The following is a 19,398-nucleotide window of genomic DNA, read 5'->3' on the forward strand; positions in this document are numbered from 1 at the left end:
ATGTGGGACAGAACTTTTTTTTTTTTTTTTTTTTTCCATTTCAGGGAGCTTATCCAGGATGGCCTCAGGTGCTGAAGCGGTGAATTATGATGATTCTCCCAAAATAACTTTGCTTTAGAGCTAAGAATATCCATCCAGGCTCAAGGTTGCATAAGGTTGTTTTTTTTTTTCTCCCACAGCCCTTTGCTAATTGAATTAAACCCTTCTTGGCAATAAGAAAGTCTCCCAAAGAGTGACTGGAAGGATCAATTTTGCACATATTACAATTTGGCTTTCCAGCTGCTCCAGGCTGCGTGCCCAGCTCAAAGTCTTCTTTTAGTTACTGGCTCCTTTCACCTTCCTGCAATGGTCAGTGATACCTGATCCCGTTACGCCCTGGCGCCCTTTCAGGCATAATCTGTTGACTAATACCAGTGATTGCTGCTAATTCGTGGAGGAAAGAGCTGTGTCCTGGGCTGCCATGTCTTCCGAGTGTTCTCACACACTTTTCAGTTTCAGCTGCAGTGGAATGCTGTGTTTTGTTTTTTTAGAATCACGTATGTGCTGGAGTAAAGCCCGCGGTAGAAAAAAAGAAAAGTCAGAATTAAAGTCCACCTTCCTCACCCTCACCGGCTATTGCTGTGGTTTTCTAGTCACTTTCAAGGCAAACTGTGCCTCTCTGCCCAGAGCTCCCACACAGCATTCTTCACACTCTGGACCCTCCTCCCACCCCTTTGTGATAATCTCTCTTTGTGGCCCATTTCATTTACATTAAAATTCATAAATATCTAAAAATTCTGTCTCTTACTGCTAAGGCATCTTCCACATAGGTTAAGTATTTCATAGCTATGAGTTCTTTTGGGGAATAATAATTTCCTCAAATGAGTGACGCCTAGGCTGAGAATTTCAGGTACCCTGATGTACTTGCCGCTGGATATTTGATAGGCAGTTATTTTAATGCTCGCATCGCTGAGGAAAAGAATATACACATTTTACAGTGGTTGTGATTCTGTACAAAACAGTAACCTTATGTAATTGTATGAAAAACTGAACCAAGCAGCTACTTTATCATGGAAGGCAGAACTGGTCACCCAGGTCCTCTGTACCAAAGTAGAACATGTGGATAATAAACACTAGAAAGAGACTAACCCGATTGTTTGTTCAGGTCCAGTTCTCCATGGCCATCCAAACACTCGTTTATTAAAAACTGTCCATCTCATTTCCAGGAACAAACAATGGCATGATTCATAAGGGCGGAAAGGGCCTGTGAGGTATGAAATAATCACCAGGCCAAAGAGATGACTACAATTTGTCAGAATCACTGCTATCAATAAGGAGTGGGGATTTGGTTGCCCTCTGAACAAAACCACAGGGCAAGTAGTTTTGCCTTTTACAGAAACCATCCAGAAATGGATTGTAGATATGTGATTGCTAGAGTTTCAGGACACCCCTAACTTTTATAAAGGTGATCTAGATATATAATCAGGATAGGAATTTCATCAGAGAAGGCAATAGCTTAATAAGTTATATTATAACCTAAATGTGTGAGCAAATAAATAGCAGATTATGTTCTGAGTGTATGTGCACACACACACACACACACACACACACACACACACATACACATACACAGCAATGTTCTGCTGGAGTCAGCAGCACAGGCTTAGAACTGATGCTAAATAATCAGGAATTTTGCAAGCTGTTGTTAAATTCTATAGATAGTTTGAAATCAGTCACGTGGGAGTCTTTATACCATGGAAGTTGGCAATTGCTATAGACCAGGGCTTTTGTTTTGTTTTCAGATAGCTGGTTTATGAGTCAGCCACTGACTATGCTGTTGAAGGCAGAGAGAGTCTGTCAGGAAAATGTATAGTCCACTCCTTGGAGAGCGTCTGTGTTGTTGTGGAACTGGAAAAGGTCACCAGACACTTCCCACTTCTGGATTTATTATTCCCTGAATTCCCCTTGCTTCCGATCTATGCTCAATAAATAACCTGTTGCTTATTTGTTTGGTACCAACAGATGAAGTGGTGTTAAATGATATTCTTTGAGGTCCTAGGGATTCTAAGGGGTCCACTTAAGGGACATCTAGGGAAGGGAGGAGAAGGATCACACGACCCTAGTAGGTCCTTCAGCTGTTTGCAACAGAGCTGCTTCGTTTTCTATTTTACATATGCCTGCGAAAATAGAAAACAGAACAGTCACTTGGAGAAAGCATACCGCTGCTGAATAAACTTTTGAAAGTAGTAGGAGAGAGCTCTTTGTTCACCAGAAAAGCAAGAAGTTATTATTCTGGGTATAATTCAGTTGCTGTGAGCTTAAACTCTGTTAGTTTCCTATCAACTGATAAAGCTGGGATATACTAACTGAAAATTCAAATTTCTTGACAAACCATGTTGACCCCAGACCCACTGGTGAGGAATTGCACTTCTGAGGTTTTGATCATTGTGGTCAGCAGGCCTCCTTTCCGATAGTTCTCTCTTACACGAAGCAACTGGATAACTTTCTCTTTGCTACTGGAAACTGGAAAATGAGTCAATCATATGAGCTGGGCTCAGTGAGGGGAAGTTTTTGTCTTTTAAAAAGGCTCCTCTGCCCTAGCTAGGTGGCTTGGTTGGCTGGAGTGTCCCATACACCAAAAGATTTAGACTTCGGGTTTGATTCCCAGTTGAGTACCTCTCCCCCTGTCCCCCTCCCCATCTCTCTTCTTCTCCCTTGTTCTCTCCTTTTCTCTCTAAAATCAATAAAAATATGTCCTTGGTTGAGGATTAAAAAAAAAAAATGGCTCCACTTCTAATTATGAAAGTGACCCTGATGTATCCCCCCAAAATTTAGGAAATGACAAAAGCAAAAAGAAGAAAGTGAACATCACTTTATTCACCATCTAAAGATAGTCACTCTTACTTATGGTATATATTCTAGCTCTTCATTCAAACACATCTGTTCACCCATATATACATAACTTTATTTTTTTTTTAAAGAGGAGTTTTGAAACTTGTGAACACAGGCAATGCCTTTGGTTCTTATTTATAGCATCTGAAATAGGTTTTATTGATTTTAGGGAGGGAAGGAGAGAGAGAGAGAGAGAGAGAGAAAGAGAGAGAGAGAGAGAGAGAGAGACATTGATGTGAGAGAGAAACATCAGGAACCTTTTGGTGTATGGGACAACACTCCAACCAACTGAACCACCCGGCCAGGCCAGCCTCTCTGTTTTTGAGGTCTCATGTGATTAGATTGATAATTCAAAATAACCCAAATAACCTAGAGTAGTGTTCTTATTTCCAAGGTGCTTAATTTAATCAAATCTGCAAGGTCTCCTTGCCACGTAAGGTAATCTATTTACCAGAAATACTTATGTAGAAAAGCTTCCTGATTGCAATCTGGCTCCCCTTTAGCATCTGGAAAGTTCTTTAACTCTCAGCAATTTAGTAGTCACAGGAGTCTGCATAAAGAAGGGGCTAAGTTTAGCTCCTCACTTCATTAGCCTCAAGACAAATTCACATCTGTTCATGAATTAAACCCCTTTGGCCCCTTGTTAAGAACGCCTATTTTGCCCCGTCATTTGTGATGGCTTCCTAGTGATCTACTAGTATATTATGAATGTACAATAATGTGTTTAGCCATGTGCCTTCTATTGAATACTGCTCAGGATAAAAACCCATCTAGGTAAATCTCTGCCTATTTTCCTGGTTCCTTCTTTAGGATAAATTCCTGTAAGTGGATCAAAGGGTATTCCAAATGTTACAATTTTAGATTTGGCAGGAATATTTAAGTCCCATTTCACATATACAGAAAGCGAGGGCGAGTGTTTTACAGATATGGCTTTTTTAAAAAAAAATATATTTTATTGATTTTTTTTACAGAGAGGAAGGGAGAGAGAGAGAGCTAGAAACGTCGATGAGAGAGAAACATCGACCAGCTGCCTCTTGCACACCCCCTACCGGGGATGTGCCCGCAACCAATGTACATGCCCTTGACCGGAATCGAACCTGGGACCTTTCAGTTCGCAGACCGACCCTCTACCACTGAGCCAAACCGGCTTCAGCCAGATATGGCTCTTTAAACTCCCTGTTGTTGGCCCTGAATCGTGTTATCATTCACAGTCTACCACCTGGCTGCTGGAAACCATTTGTCACTGTAAAAGCTTTTGCTTCCAGAATGACTCCATTGTATGAAACGCTGGGGCTGCTTCCCTCCATTCCCCAGCCTTGCCACATTCAGAGGTCCAGCTCACATTGTTCTTGCTGCACTTGTGCTGCATGGTCTATTTGTCATAAGCCTTTTAGTTTGACACAGGACAGCTGTTAGGTATTTTGTTGTTTAACTCCTCAGAAGATATCAGGAGTAGTACGTCTAGCACATGAGGAGGGGCGGAATAAATTGATGATTGTTGAATGGTATTGAATAGTTACAACAATCCTGCAACTCTGGAGGACTGGCTATGTTTCAGAAAGTTCGTGATCAAGATTGTGCTCCTAACATTTATGGTTCCAGATGGAAATGGCTGTAGACTTTTGAGAGGTCTATGGCTGTTCTAAACCTGACAGCTATAGAGTTTTGTTATAAAGTTTGTTGGATTTTGTATGGAAGTTAGGAAATCAGCAAGAACAGAAATAGCTGGCTGGCCTCCAATGCTCACCTTTCTCTTCCCTGACAAGCGAGTCCGAAGTTAAACTAATGCAATGTTTATTGAATGCCTACAAGGCTGAACTTCTATGAGGAATCCTGGTTAAGTGAATAACATTATAAGGTTAGACTCTGATCTACATCACACAATTATTTATGTTTAGTTTTATATATCATAATAAGGTGTGTTGAGGAAGCTGTTTAAAATAGTGGAAAAGAGTGACTGACCAGCAGGGATAGGCTCTGCCTTTTACTTACCCTTTTCCCCGAAAATAAGACAGTGCCTTATATTAATTTTTGCTCCCGAAGATGCGCTAGGTCTTATTTTCAGGGGATGTCTTATTTTTTCCATGAAGAAGAATATGGTACACATTTATTGTTAAATGAAAATAAAGGAAATGTATTACCTGTATACGGTACGGTAGTACGGTAGTTGTCAACACAAACTAGACAAACTGTGAATCCTACAGTATCAAGAATTTACTCATTTATTCAATGACAATCATGTCATCATCTTCTGGAACATCATCATAACAATCCAATTCCTGAATTTCCTGGTGAATTTCTTGTGACTCCATTTCTTTCAGAATCAGTGGACCAAATCTCTCATGGTTAGCCTCGGGGGGGGGGGGGGGCTTATTTTCAGGGGGATGCCTTATATTTCACTCAGAAGGAAACCTGTAAGTAGGTCTTATTTTCGGAGGATGTCTTATTTTCGGGAAACATGGTAGTTGTGTGTGTTAACCAATGGGGCTGTGTTCTGGCCATCAAACCATACTAACCATGCTTTGCTAAAGTGGAATTCAAAATCTACAAACACAAGCATTCACACTTATATTTATATCTTCCTATATTGCCTGTTGATACATTTAGAAAAATGCTGTTCGAAAAAAATTTCATAATACTACATATTTAATTTCTGTAAAATGTTAAATATTTTTAGATAATTAGGTGTTCTCAAATAATGCTTTTTGGACTGAGTGGTCTGGGGTGACATTTGTTTTAAAATGATTTAAAATACCATAACCTACTTTTTGGTGCTCAGAGCAGGGGAAACTATGGCATTTGGAAAATGGTAGTCTCTTGTTTATCTCCGTAAAGACATCTGCTGAGAGTAGGCTGCAAGAAAGCCGCCTGGTTCACCGTGGACTACTTTTTGTTTTATTTGCTAATCCTCTCCTGAGGATATTTTTTCCCATTGATTTTTTTTAGAGAGTGTGGAGGAAAGAGGAGTGGAAAGAGGAAGAGAGAGATTGATCTGTTGCTTCCCACACTCGCCCAGATACCAGCATCAAATCCTACTAGGGATCAAACCTGAGACCCATCTGTGGGAGGACCTGTTTTCTAATTACAGGCCGGGGCCAAGCAACAGGGGCCAGGGCTACTTCTCGAACCTCTTTTATATTGCTCAATTTCATTTAAATAGGAAGATAAGAAAACAAAACAAGGCCTCTCACAGTTCTAAATTTATTTCCCTATCTCAGTGATTTTCAACCTTTTTCATCTCACGGCACACATAAACTAAACTAAACTAAAATTCTGCAGCACACCAAAAGGTATTATATATATATATTTTTGCCGTTCTGACAAAAATAGGTATAATTTTGATTTATTCACACTGACAGCTGTCGTTGTGTTGGCTGCTGTTATTTTATTTATTTATTTATTTATTTATTTATTTATTTATTTAGACAATCGTAGGGAAAAGAGATCCGCGGTCCTGACTAGTCAGGTATTGCATGTTTTAAAAATTCTTGCTGCACACGGATTGGAAATCGCTGTCCTAAATGTTTGTAATCATGTTACATTCCTTCCCAGCTACTATAAACAGCTGCCAACGTGACCCATGCTCTTGAAAAAAAAAGTGTATTTATTACAAATATATTACAGTCAAAACAGAAGGGGGTGGGTATCCGTATTTAATCTGTCTGGAGCATTACTTTGGCTTAGATAAAAACCCCGTCTTTGCTTTCCGTAGCCCACGTAGCATTGCCATTTTCGTGACTATCTGTAGGCACAACACAAAATAGCAAAAACATGTCAGCATGCTGCTTTGTTCGCTGCTGCAACAGGCATGCAATTTACTGAGGCTGGGCTGCAAGGTGCGATTTCGAGGTGCTGGAAGGTGGGGGGGGGGGGGGGGGGGAGCCCAGCTGGGGGAACTGCATGTCTTCTAGCTCCAGATCGTGGATTCTCCTTGAGGTCAGGAAAGGGCTAAGCGTCCCCGTGGCCACCCTCAGGGACTGACGTGACCCGGCGTCACGTGGGGGAGAGTTAAGAACCGCTAGTCTGGTGTGACTGAAAGCCTCGGAAGGGAGGGGGTGTGGGGAGATGGATGGCAGCGGGGTGGGCGCCGGATGAGCCCCGGGAAAAGGAGGGGGGCTCTGCCAAAACCGGTTAGAGCGTCAGCCTGCGGACTGAAGGGTCCCAGGTTCGATTTCGGTCAAGGGCACATTCCCAGTGGGGGCTGTGCAAGAGGCAGCTGATCCATGATTCTCTCATGGATGTTTCTGGCTATTCCTCTCTCTTCTTCTCTGTGAAAAATCAATAAAATATATTAAAAAAGAAAAGAAAAGGAGGGGTCTCCCGTTGGAAGCCTGCAGGAGGGTGATTTGTGCAGAGTGGCCTGGCAACCTGTTTGGTTCGGTTGGGCGTCAGCTGCAGGGCCCCGCAGGGCACGCGCGACACCCCCTCCAGCCTCTGGGCCCAGGCCCCCCGCCCCGCCGCGCTCCCCCCCCCCCCCCCCCCGCGCCGGCGCGCGCTCCCCCCGCGCCCATGCGCGCTCCCCACCCCCCTGACGCGCGTGCGCCGCCCTCTCCCCCGTGCGCGCTCCCCCGCGGGCAGGAGCGTGCGGTGGGCGGGGCGCCGCGCTGACGTTGCCCGGGATGCGGGAAGGTTCCCCCGCCGCCGCTGCTGCCGCCGCTGCCGCCGCCGCCTCTGCCTCGCCTGCCAGCCGGGTGTCTATGAAAACACCCGGTGGCGGGCGGCGAGGGACCCGCCGTGCGTCCAGCGAGCAGCCGCCGGCCCTGCCTGCGCCGAGCCGGCCCGGGGGTGCGGCTCTGCCCCCTCGTTGCCAGCTGCCCCTCCTCAGCCCGCGGTGAGCGCCCCGCCGCCGTCCGCGCGTCCGGCCGATCCTCGGTGTGCCCCCCTGCTCTCTCCGAGCCGCGGCGTCCCCATGGGGGCGGGAGAAGCGGGAGGAGGAGGGCGAGGCCCGGGCCCGCCGCTGTCGGCGCCCGGGGACCCTCACCTGACAGCTTGTGTAACGCGTGTCTGCGGGGAGGTGGCGGGCCGGATCTCGAGGGAAAGCTCCCTTGATGGGCTGGATGGAGGTTTGGCTGTTCATGGAAAACGCTCTCTCCCGCTTTCCCACCGAGGAACACCTGATCGACCTCCCTCCCCCATCCTCGCGGAGTAGAGGGGATCCCCCCCCCCCCCTACCCCCCCTGCCCTGCCCTTTTCTCCACTGGCCCCGGCGCAGGGCAGAGCCCAGAGGGGTGGCGGGCGGGAGGCCGGGGGTGGGGGGTGGGGGTGGGGGTGGCGGGTGAGGGTGAGGGTGCGCGCCCTGCTTCTCCATCCGCTCCGGTACCCAGCCCAGCCCTCTGCTCCTCGGTGTGCAGAGCAGCGGGGTGGGTGTGGTGTGACACCTGCGGTGGCTGGCTTTGCTTCCTCGCAAAAGGGCGTTTTGGCCTGAAGTGTGTGTGTGCGCTCTGTTTACAACGTGTGGCCCTGGGTGGGTTTGATTTGAACCTGAATCAGATCGCCCCAGATGACAGTGCAGAGTTTCCCCACAGCCTGCCTTCCTTCCTTCCTTCCTGAGTTGCGGGTTCTTAATTGCGAGTATTCAATTCAAGGACTTCTGCAATCCCTTACGCAAGGCTTGCTTGTTTCCCCCTTCCCCGTGTGTCCTTTAAGCCTATTAGTGCCAGTGTAGCTTTGAATGCCTTGGTTTCCTTTCCTGGGCATTGCCCAGGATAGAATGGAGTTTTAATAGGTCTTAGTGTGCTCCATGTGAATGTTGGTAACTGCAAGCCCATTTATTTTCTTTTTTTCCTTTTAAGATAGCTTGCTCGAGTATCTGAAGGTCTGGCACTGCTGATGACCTATTACGTTTTTAACACGTTGGCATTTTCTTTGGCGATTTTAATTCTGGGTGGATTTTTTTTTTTCCTTTAGGTATTCCGAATTGCAGCACTGTTTGCACTGCATGGCAATTTGTAGTTGATAGGACTTGAGCAGTTTCTTGATCACTCATGTTAACTTCCCTTTTGCGCCCGTATTGTAATCTCTGTGTAAATTGAGTTATCAACCCTCTTTAACTTTTGCATTCTTCTTCCTAAATTGTCTTTTTTCCCTTGGAAAACCAGAAAGTTATTTTTGTAATTGTGTCGCGGAATGTTTTCAGTCCAGTAGACCAAAAAAGTAGTCGTTTATTTAAGGAGCTTTAAATGGTACATATTTTAAAACCATGTGCCAAAAGTTAAAACTCGGGAGATCTGTAAGGATGTCCTGTGTAATGCCGTGAGACAGTTATCAGTTTCTTATCCACTCCTTATTTCTCATCCTTAAGCAAAGTTGTGATGTGACTTGTTAGTTTTCCACTCCACCTTTCTTAAGTTCTACAATGAAGTTTAAAGTTCATATATAATGACTTTAGAACTCAGCCTTGAATTGCGTGGACACATAATTAGAACTGCAGTCTCACTCTGAATCTTGAAATGACCAAGGGGTAGTCTGAGAGTTACCCTTGTAATTAGTCAATTCTGCAAAGCATTTAAATGTATTAATGTAGTTTAAGCTTTTGAAGAAGAAATTTTTATTGCCTTGAATCAAGGATTATTCTCTTTAGAATAGTCTTACTGGAATCCTGCGTAATGGTTTCATCTCCAATACCAGAGGGAAAAGAGGTCTAGATTATAGTGTACAGTATTCTATTTTACAGTATTGTATTATATTCCTCAGTATTCACCATCCAAAACCTGCTCTTCTTGCTTGAAGTCCCTCAGTGCTTGGAAGTTGAACATTAGTTGTAAAAAATGATCTGGTTAGTGGGTTCTCTGCAAGTTGGGAGCTTCCTGTAGACAATTGGAGGAGTGGACACTGACTTTTACACTTGATATATTTCTGCTGGTTACACTGCCTTTATCCTATAGTGTGTGACTAAGGGGTTGGGCCTCAGAGCCAGACTGGCTGGTTTTAAATCCTAGCTTTAGAAGCAAGTTATTTATCATCTCTGTGTTTCAATTTTCTCAGCTTTAAAAATGGGATAATAGTGGTTACACCCTTAAGATGATACTAAACATTAAAAGAGCTAATACACCTGAAGTGCTTAGCCTGACACATAGTAAGTGCTCAGGAAATACTATTGCTGGTGCTGCTTTTCTTCAGCCTTTCCAAGGAACTAATAATGTCCCATCAGTGGGCTGATGGGACATTATTAGTGCGGATTAATTCCACTAAGACCCATTCACTTTTTGGGGGCTCAGTGAGAGCTTATTCTCACTGTCCTGCCTTGGAAGCATGTAATTTAGTTTTAAATAAAGCAGCTGGACCCTGAGCGGGTGTCTTGAGATGCTGCTGGAGAGCTGCTCAGGTATCCCTGTTTGTCCTTGTGACAGAACCTTGGACTGTCTCCCTCGTGGTGGTGGTGGCTGCTATTTTAATCACCTGTTTTTGAGTATGTGATTGCGTATTTGACTGTCATGTAATTAGCAAACTCTGCAAAGCATTTAAATGTATTAATGTAGGTTAAGCTTGTCATGTGCTATTGTGAAAAATATTATCTATGCCGGGACCGGTTTGGCTCAGTGGATAGAGCGTCGGCCTGTGGACTGAAAGGTCCCGGGTTCGATTCCGGGCAAGGGCATGTACCTGGTTGCGGGCACATCCCCAGTAGGGGGTGTGCAGGAGGCAGCTGATCGATGATTCTCTCTCGTCGATGTTTCTAACTCTCTATCTCTCTCTCTCTTCCTCTCTGTAAAAAATCAATAAAATATATTTAAAAAAAAAAAAGAAAAAAAAATATTATCTATCAAACTATGATCAATATATTGCATGGTATTTCCAACCTAATACAAAATCACTTTCCTCTAAACATTATTTATTTTTTGTTTTGCTATTAATATTACATAGAGTGAAGTTAGTTTTGATTTGGTATAGTGTTTCTTTTCAGCTTTCATGTAATATTCTTAGGGAAGTTTAAAAAATATTTTTATTGATTTCAGAGAGGAAGGGAGATAGAAATTTCAATGATGAGAGAGAATCATTGATTGGCTGCCTCCGGCACATCCCACACTGGGCATCGAGTCTGCAACCTGGTCTTGTGTCCTAACTAGGAATCGAACTGTGACCTCCTGGTTCATAGGTCAAAGCTCAAACACTAAAAAGTTATTTTTTTTTTTTAAATTAATGATTTTATGTATTTGTTCTCGATTTGCAGGGATCTGATAGAACATTGGATTGTAATACAGTGTTTTTAAATCAGTTTTAAAACTCTTAGTCTCAGGACCTTATTACACTCTTAAAAAAAAATTATTGAGCACCCTAAAGAGCTTCTGAGTCTTCTCTCTTTTCTTAGTTAATAGGCTAACGGGTTATCAAGAGTTATATAATAACAAGGGTTATATAATAACAAGGGTTATCTTGTTAATGTTTTCAGCGAACCAATTTTTGGTTTCATCGCTTTTTCCTATTCTCTATTTTACTTATCTCTGACATAATTAAAAAAAATGTTCTTTCTTCTACTGGCTTTGGTTTTAGTTCTCTTTTTTCTAGTTCCTTAAGTTGTAAAGTTAGGTTGTTTATTTGAGAGCTTCCTTCTTTTTAAATTTGCTTATAGCTATACATTTCCTGATGAGCACTCCTTTCCTGCATTGTGTAAATTTTGGTATTTTGTGGTTTTGTTTTCATCTGTCTCTTAAGTATTTCTAATTTCCCTTGTGATTTCTACTTTGCCCATTGGTTGTTTAAGAAAATGTTATTTAATTTCCACAAATTTGTGAATTGTCCAACTTTTCTCTCTACTGCTTTCTAAATTTATCCTATTGTGGTTGAAGAGGTACTTTGTATATCTTACTATGTATGTCTATTTTAAAAAAAATCTATTGAGACTTAATCTGTGGCCTGACCTATAATGTGTCCTAGACTGTCCCATGTGCACTTGAGAAGAATGTGCGTTCTGTTGTTAAGTAGGCTGCTTGTTCCCTGTATGTCTGTTTGGTTTATTGTGTTGTTTAAGTCCTCTGTTTCTCATCTTCTTTCTGGTTGTTCCATCCATTATTGAGAGTAGGGTACTGAAGCATCCAAGTAGTATTGTAGAATTGTCTGTTTTTCCCTTTAATTCTGTCAGTTTTTGCTTCATGTATTTTGATGGTCTGTTATTAGGTGCATGCCGTTTATACTTGTTAAATTTTATTGCTCTCTTGAACCTTTTATTAACATATTCTTTGTCTCTTAAAACTTTTTTTTTGATTTTTGGATCTACAGTTTGTTTTGTCTGATAGTATAGCGACCTCTGTTTTCTTTTGATTACTGTTTGCATGGAATATATTTTTCCATCCCTTCACTTTCAAAAGTGAATGTCTAAAGTGAGTGTCGTGGAGAGCATATTGTTGCATCATGGCTTTTAAAATTTTTTATCCATTTTGTTAATCTCTGCCTTTAGATTGGAGAGTTTAATTTATTTACATTTAAGATATTACTGATAAGGAGGAACTTCTGTCATTTTGCTATTTTTTTTTTTAATATGCCTTGTAGCTTTCTGTGTCCCTCATATCTTGTGTATTTTGATTCTTATTGGGAATGCTAGTGGGACCTGACTTTGGCTAAGGTACTTTACTTAAAACAAAACTTAAGTCAATTTAATGGATCAGAGTTATGTTAGAGGCAATGGATATGTTTGTTTCAAGGTAAATTTTTAAATCTCACCTATCACCTATATAGATGTAGGAATTTTGGAATATGTTTAAGCTTAAAATTAGTCATCTGGAATCTGAATTGCTGGAAGAGTAATTTTAAACAAACTAAATTGAAGTATAGTGGTATTCTACTTCCCCAAAAATAAGACCCTATAACTTTTAGTATAATTAATGAATCACATAGCAGAACAAATGAGACCTTTATTAGTGCCAGAATGTTTTTTGTGGAGAAATGTGTGAAACATCCAAACTTGTGTTCTTAATGAGTATGCATGATGAGGAAAGGTAAAAAATATAATCTTTTTATAGGTTTATTCTTACCCACTTTTTTTTATTTATTAAGTTATTGACAGTAATATATGTGAAATAAATTTGTCTGTTTACAGTTGGGCTAACACATTCATAAACTAATAATTGGATATCATATGAGTCAGGTAACTAGGTGAAAAAAATGTCTACTTTAACATAGTAATTTAGAATAGGTTAATATACACAGACTGTATTCACAGTATTTCTCTCTTAATTTAAATGGTATTAGTCTATCTGCCTATTGCTGGGATGATTACTCTTCCTTTCTTTAATAACAAAACAGATATTTTTGACCACCTTCCCTCAGAGTTTCTCACTTTTTTCTTTAATGATGCTGCCACGGGTATGATGGGCATAGTTTTTGGGTTGTTGTTTATTAAACACTCAGGGTTGCAGTTTTTCTCACATTGATATAGTTGGTGTGGGGGAATAATAGTTAGCTCCCTTATGTTCTCAAGAGTGATTTATTCATTTCAGATGGTGAAACAATCAGAGAAAGTCAACAAAAGATGACTTGTATTCAGTGTAGCTGTTTGCCCATCTCCTGTGGCGGAACCAGCTACCCAGATATTCTTTAACTGGTCTTTTCCTGGTTGCCCGCTCCCACTCCAACAGGAACAATATGGTGTTTAATAGCGAAGGTTTCCATTGTTAACTACAGACATGTTTCTTAAACGTTTTTAAACAGTGGAAGTTTTTTTGTCTAACACTATCTTGTAGGAAGACCTATCTGTAAACAGATGAGAGTGAAATAGTGATGTCGTTCTGGTTGAATGGGAACTGGACCAATTTGTTTAGTCAGGGCCAGTCAGAAGGGAATCATGTTTCCTCAGATTGAATTTACAAGATTTAGATGGGACATTGGAGTGTGAACAGTGTTTCTTTTCACTTTTTTAAAAAGCAGTTTAAACTTGAAATAAAAACCATGTATATTTGAAGTATTTATATATCTAGAATATACAACTTTAGGTTTGGGCTAGGTGACAGAATTTCTTCTATGGATTGTTTGTGGAATGAAAATTAGGACAGCTTGTATGTATGAAATTCTGATGCTGGTGTGTGTGCATGCTTATTGACTTAGCTCATGGGCTTGATTTCAGGCTTAAGCTAGTGAGAATTGAAGTTTTCAGTTTTTAGATTCTCTGGGCTCTGGAACTAATTCTAGTTGAGGAAAAATCTCAAAAATTCAGATCTAAAATTTGGTACTTTTCTTGAGCTAGAGTAGACACAATTGCTTGCTTTTCTTTATGCATAGGCTAGCTTGAGGGAGTTGATTTTGCTGTATGATTTTCTGCTAAAGTCAAATTCCCATATATAAGTTTAGTACAGGTCATCGTTAAATATATAAGAGCACTCATACAGACCCCTCCTCCAATTTAGAATAATGTATGCTGTGGATTTTTAGATGACAGCGTAGATTTTTAATGTAGCTTTTTTTTTTTTTTGAAGTGAACATATCAAGATTTTATTGTCTTATAGTAAAACAAAATATGAAACTTAGAGCTGAATCCCTTGACCCTTTCTCTTATCTCCTCCCAGTTAAAAATGCTTGCATCTCTTAATAGCCAGCATTCTCTTAGATCTGCAGTTGTGATCAATGCATTCAAGCCTCAGCAAAATCTTCTTTGTAGTTTTAGCCTTCCCCCCCCCCCCCCAGAAAATCGGCTTAGTCTGTCCTCCATAAGCCACTCTGCTTCCTGTCACAATGCCACTTTCCCTGCGCATACAGGGAATCCTTGCCCTTCCTTCTCCTCCGGGGTTACTTTTTGGGATTGATGCTTGCCACACTTTTTACAGACGCTCAGCGGGTTTTAGGAACGTTCACCATGTTTGCGAGAGCGCTATCAGCACGGAAAGGCAGCTTATTATTATTATTATTTTTTTAAAAAAACTTTTGTTGGATAATTAACTCAGAATACATCTCCCAAGACCCAGGTGGGTTGATTGTTTTGCTTTTGTGCAAGTTGGGAGTAGGCATTGAGGTACAGAGGACGTAAGTCTCTAATCCTAATTTATAAATCATTGAATTATGAAAGTTCCTGCGGAGACTAAGCTCGTTTTCCCTTTTAAAGAGCCTTGTTGAGATATAACTCACCATACAATTTTCCCATTTAAAGTATGCAGTTCAGTGGCTTTTAGTATATTTACAGTTGTGAAACATTATCACAATCAGTTTTAGAACATTTTTATTACCTCAAAAAGAAACTCTATACCACTTTACTCTCTCCTCCCACCTTAATCCCCATCTCCCCTAGTCCCAGGTAACCATTTATCTTGTCTATAGGTTTACTTATTTCTGGGTATTTTATATACATGAATCATATAATGATGTGGTCTTTTGTGGCTGGCTTTTCCCATTTAACGTAATATTTTCAAGTTTCATCTAGGTAGCAAATATTAGTATGTTGTTTCCTTTGATTACTGAATAATATTCCATTATGTGGATATATTACATTTTATTTATCCATTTATCCATTGATGGGCATTTGGGTTTCCACTTTTTGGTTGCTATGAATAATGCTGCTGTGAACATTTGTGTATAAGTCTTTGTGTGGATATAGATTTTCACTTTTTTGGGTTATACCTAGAAATGGACTATCTGAGTCATTTGGATACTTTATGTTTAGCCTTTTAAGGCACTGCTAGACTACTTCCATTGTAGCTGTCCTTTTACATCCCCTTCAGCAATGTATGGGGTTTCCAGTTTCTTCACATTCTTGCTAATATTTATTATTATCTTAATTGTTTATTATTGATTATAGTCACTTTAGTGGGTGTGAAGTGTAATCTTATTGTAGAATAAATTTTAAATAGTAGTTAGGCATAGCAGGGATGATAATAGTCTAAGATGGAATTCATATTACAATTAAAGTATTTAATAGACTAATTTAGGACTATAGTAGCCATCTTAATCCTGGCTATGTGTGATTAGTATCACTTCTAATTTTATTTTATTTTATTTACTTATTTTTTGTTAATCTTCACCCGAGGGTATTTTTTTCATTGATTTTTAGAGAGAGTGAAAGGGGGGGGGGGTAAGAGACAGAGAGAGAAACATTGATGTGAGAGAGACACATTAATTGGCTTCCTCCCTCATGCTTCCTGACCAGGACCCAGGATAGAGCCTGCAACCAAGTTACATGCTCTCGACTGGAATTGAATTTGTGACCGTTCAGTTGACCAGTTGCCGCTCTAACCATCAAGCCAGACCAGGTAGGGTTCACTTCCTAATTAAAAAAAAAAAAAAAAAGTCAGAGATTAATCAAATCTCTGAGGATATTGTATGATTCCTCACTCCTTAAAAATTTCTTTATTGAAAAAGAAAAGTGAAGATTCAGTTTTAAGGAACAGAATCTATTCTAGATTCCTTAAGCAGAAAGTGTTTATTTACCATAAGAACCAAAGAGCTTAGAGAATTGTTGGGATGTATCAGTTTGGTCCTTTCAGGAGATAGAAACCACACTGTAACTTAACAGGAAAAGATTTGTATAAAGAACTAGAGACCTGGTGCACAGATTTGTGCATCTGTGGGGTCCCTCGGCCTGGCTTGAGGCTCTCTGACATCCCTAGAGGGGTCCTGGATTGCAAGAGGGCACAGGCCAGGCTGAGGGACTCCCACCAGTGCACGATGGGGCCTGGGGAGGGAATGCAGGAGGGTTCCAGGGCGTGTCTGGCCTGTCTTGCCCAGTCCTGATCGGCTGGACCCCAGCAACAAGCTAATCTACTGGAGTGTCTGTCCTCTGGTGGTCAGTGTGTATCATAGCTACTGGTCAACCGGTCACTTAGGCTTATATACCGTGTTTCCCCCAAAATAAGACATCCTCTGAAAATAAGACTTACTTACAGGTTTCCTTCTGAGTGAAATATAAGGCATCCCCCTGAAAATAAGGCCCCCCCCTCCCTCCCCTCCCCCCGAGGCTAACCATGAGAGATTTGGTCCACTGATTCTGAAAGAAATGGAGTCACAAGAAATTCACCAGGAAATTCAGGAATTGGATTGTTATGATGATGTTCCAGAAGATGATGACATGATTGTCATTGAATAAATGAGTTAATTCTTTTTTTTTTTTTTTTTTTTTTTTAAATATTTTATTGATTTTTTACAGAGAAGAGGAGAGAGGGATAGAGAGCTAGAAACGTCAATGAGAGGGAAACATCAACCAGCTGCCTCTTGCACACCCCCTACCGGGGACGTGCCCGCAACCAAGGCACATGCCCTTGACCGGAATCGAATCTGGGACCTCTCAGTCCGCAGACCGATGCTCTACCACTGAGCCAAACCGGTTTCGGCAAATGAGTTAATTCTTGATACTGTAGGATTCACAGTTTGTCTGGTTTGTGTTGACAACTACCGTACTACCGTACCGTATACAGATGATACATTTCCTTTATTTTCATTTAACAATAAATGTGTGCGGTATTCTTCTTCATGGAAAAATAAGACATCCCCTGAAAATAAGATCTAGCGCATCTTTGGGAGCAAAAATTAATATAAGACACTATCTTATTTTCGGGGAAACATTTATAGACTGGAGGCCTGGTGCATGAAATTTGTGCATGGGGAGGGTCCCTAGGTCTGGCCAGCAATCAGGGCCAGCTGGGGCCTTCCTTCCCCCATTGCCAGCAGCCAGCTGGGGCCTTCCTTTGTTCTGTGCTGTCCCCTGCTGGTCAGCACACATCATAGTGAGCAGTTGAACTCCTAGTCAGTCAAACTCCCGAGGGGACAATTTGCATATTAGCCTTTTATTATATAGGATTATCGACTAGCCTGGCCAGCATGGCTTAGTGGTTGAGCATCAACCTATGAACCAAGGAGATCATGACTCCTGGTCAAGGCACATGCTTGGTTTGCAAGCTCAAACCCCAATGGGGCTTGTGCAGGAATCAATGATTCCCTCCCATCATTGATGTTTCTTTCTTTCCCTCTCTGAAATCAAGAAAAATACGTATATAAAAAAAGAATTATTAACTACTGGGATTGGAGCAATGAGGGGTTTACCAGTAAGAAGTAAAGATAGCTCTAAGCAAAATAGGAAAAACTGATATAGTTACTGAGGTAGAGTGAAGCTGAGGTAGTGGATTTCCCTCTCCATCTGGGGTCTAGAACTTGTTGGAAAAGGCAAGGTCAAGGCAAGTAGCTCTGGGTGGTGAATTTGCTGACTATCAACCCTCTAGGGCACCAGGGAAAGCTGTCCACGGGGAGATGTCTGTCCGGTCTCTGTGCTACCTCCTGTTGGGGCCGCCCGGTGTGCTGCAGGAGCCTGCTGCTGGGAAAGCCATCCTTGTTGCAGGAGTGGGTCCTGCAGAAGCCTTGTCTGCTGCAGCCTAGTGAGCAAATGAGCCAGAGCAAAATTCTCTCCTCTGCAGTGTCTTTCCAGCGTCCTCTTTTGACAAAGCTTAATATCTTGCCAGCTGGCACAGAAATGAATATTTTGAGGGCATACATTCATTTTCACAGAACAGGCACACGGTGAATTTGGAGATGAGGGGCAATAAATTAATGTCTGGCACAGGTATCATGTGCTTTACAGAATTGTTTGGAGATCTAAAGGAAGAGACTCTAGCTTGAGCTTGAAGCAACAACTCCCCAAACCTCTGCAGAGAATTGAGAAACCAAGGGGTGTGTGTGTGTAATTGTTTCTTTCTTTCTTTTTTTTTTTTTAATTGATTTTTTACAGAAAGGAAGGGAGAGAGATAGAGAGCTAGAAACGTCGATGAGAGAGAAACATCGACCAGCTGCCTCTTGCACACCCCCTACCGGGGATGTGCCCGCAACCAATGTACATGCCCCTGACCGGAATCGAACCTGGGACCTTTCAGTCCGCAGACCGACGCTCTACCACTGAGCCAAACCGGTTTCGGCTGTAATTGTTTCTTTTATGATTAAAAGGCCTCCTGTGTAATTGTGAAATTGCTCCTAGATCTTCATTGCTAGAACCACTCTCTTGTTTTAAAATTAGGAAACTGTTGTCTTTGGTCAGGAGGCTGTGTGATCAGGAATCTTTTGCTGTGCTTACCAGCTATAGAACTAAACTGGACCAGGACCAACCTTTTCTGGTCTGCACCAACCCTGCCTACAGAGACTCGACTAGCTTTTCTCAATCTTTATACACCGGAGGATCCGTGAAATAATTTTTAGGTCTCAGGGAATTCCTCCATAAAAGGTATAACATCTATAAACTTCCTGATATTAGTATAAATGGAAAGTTTAGATATAATAATTGTTACTACCACCTATAATCCTTTGGTGAAGTATGGATCTTCTGTCCTAAATAGTTTCAAATCTATACTACCAGACACTGGTGAGATGAAATTGTCAGCAATTTTCTGGGAGAGGAAGATACTGCACATCGCATGGGAATAGAGTGAACCAGCCACAGGGTCTGTGAGGGACAGGCTTTGTAGTAACAAAAGGTCACAGTAACCTTCCCATCCCTTCACTGTGGGAGTTGTGATTAGTTTGTTTGAATAATTCTGAGAGCTGGCAGGGGACTGAAACTAGTTAGATTTTGGATTCAATCAAGTACTACTGGTTTGGCTGATGGTGAAACTGGCTGGGCGAGGAGTCTTT

At 41.6% G+C, this 19,398-nt stretch overlaps 1 protein-coding gene across 5 annotated transcripts in view; it reads left to right on the forward strand.

Moving 5' to 3' along the window:
* Positions 1–7,469: 7,469 nt before the first annotated feature.
* AGTPBP1 (ATP/GTP binding carboxypeptidase 1) overlaps positions 7,470–19,398 on the forward strand; it is a 93,069-nt gene continuing 81,140 nt past the window's right edge. For 3 of the 5 annotated variants that reach the window (XM_084897947.1, XM_084897949.1, XM_084897950.1), the window contains exon 1: positions 7,569–7,702. Coding sequence is in view for 1 of the 5 variants with exons in the window: in XM_084897952.1 (XP_084754078.1) it covers positions 7,491–7,702 (212 nt within the window). In the remaining 4 variants the exon portion in view is untranslated. Of the gene's footprint in view, positions 7,703–15,944; positions 16,041–19,398 lie in introns of those variants that run through there. The other 2 variants (XM_084897952.1, XM_084897948.1) reach the window with 2 other exon arrangements.

This window comes from Pipistrellus hanaki, assembly GCF_964339955.1.
Source record: "Pipistrellus hanaki genome assembly, chromosome: 11".
Lineage (NCBI taxonomy): Eukaryota > Metazoa > Chordata > Mammalia > Chiroptera > Vespertilionidae > Pipistrellus > Pipistrellus hanaki.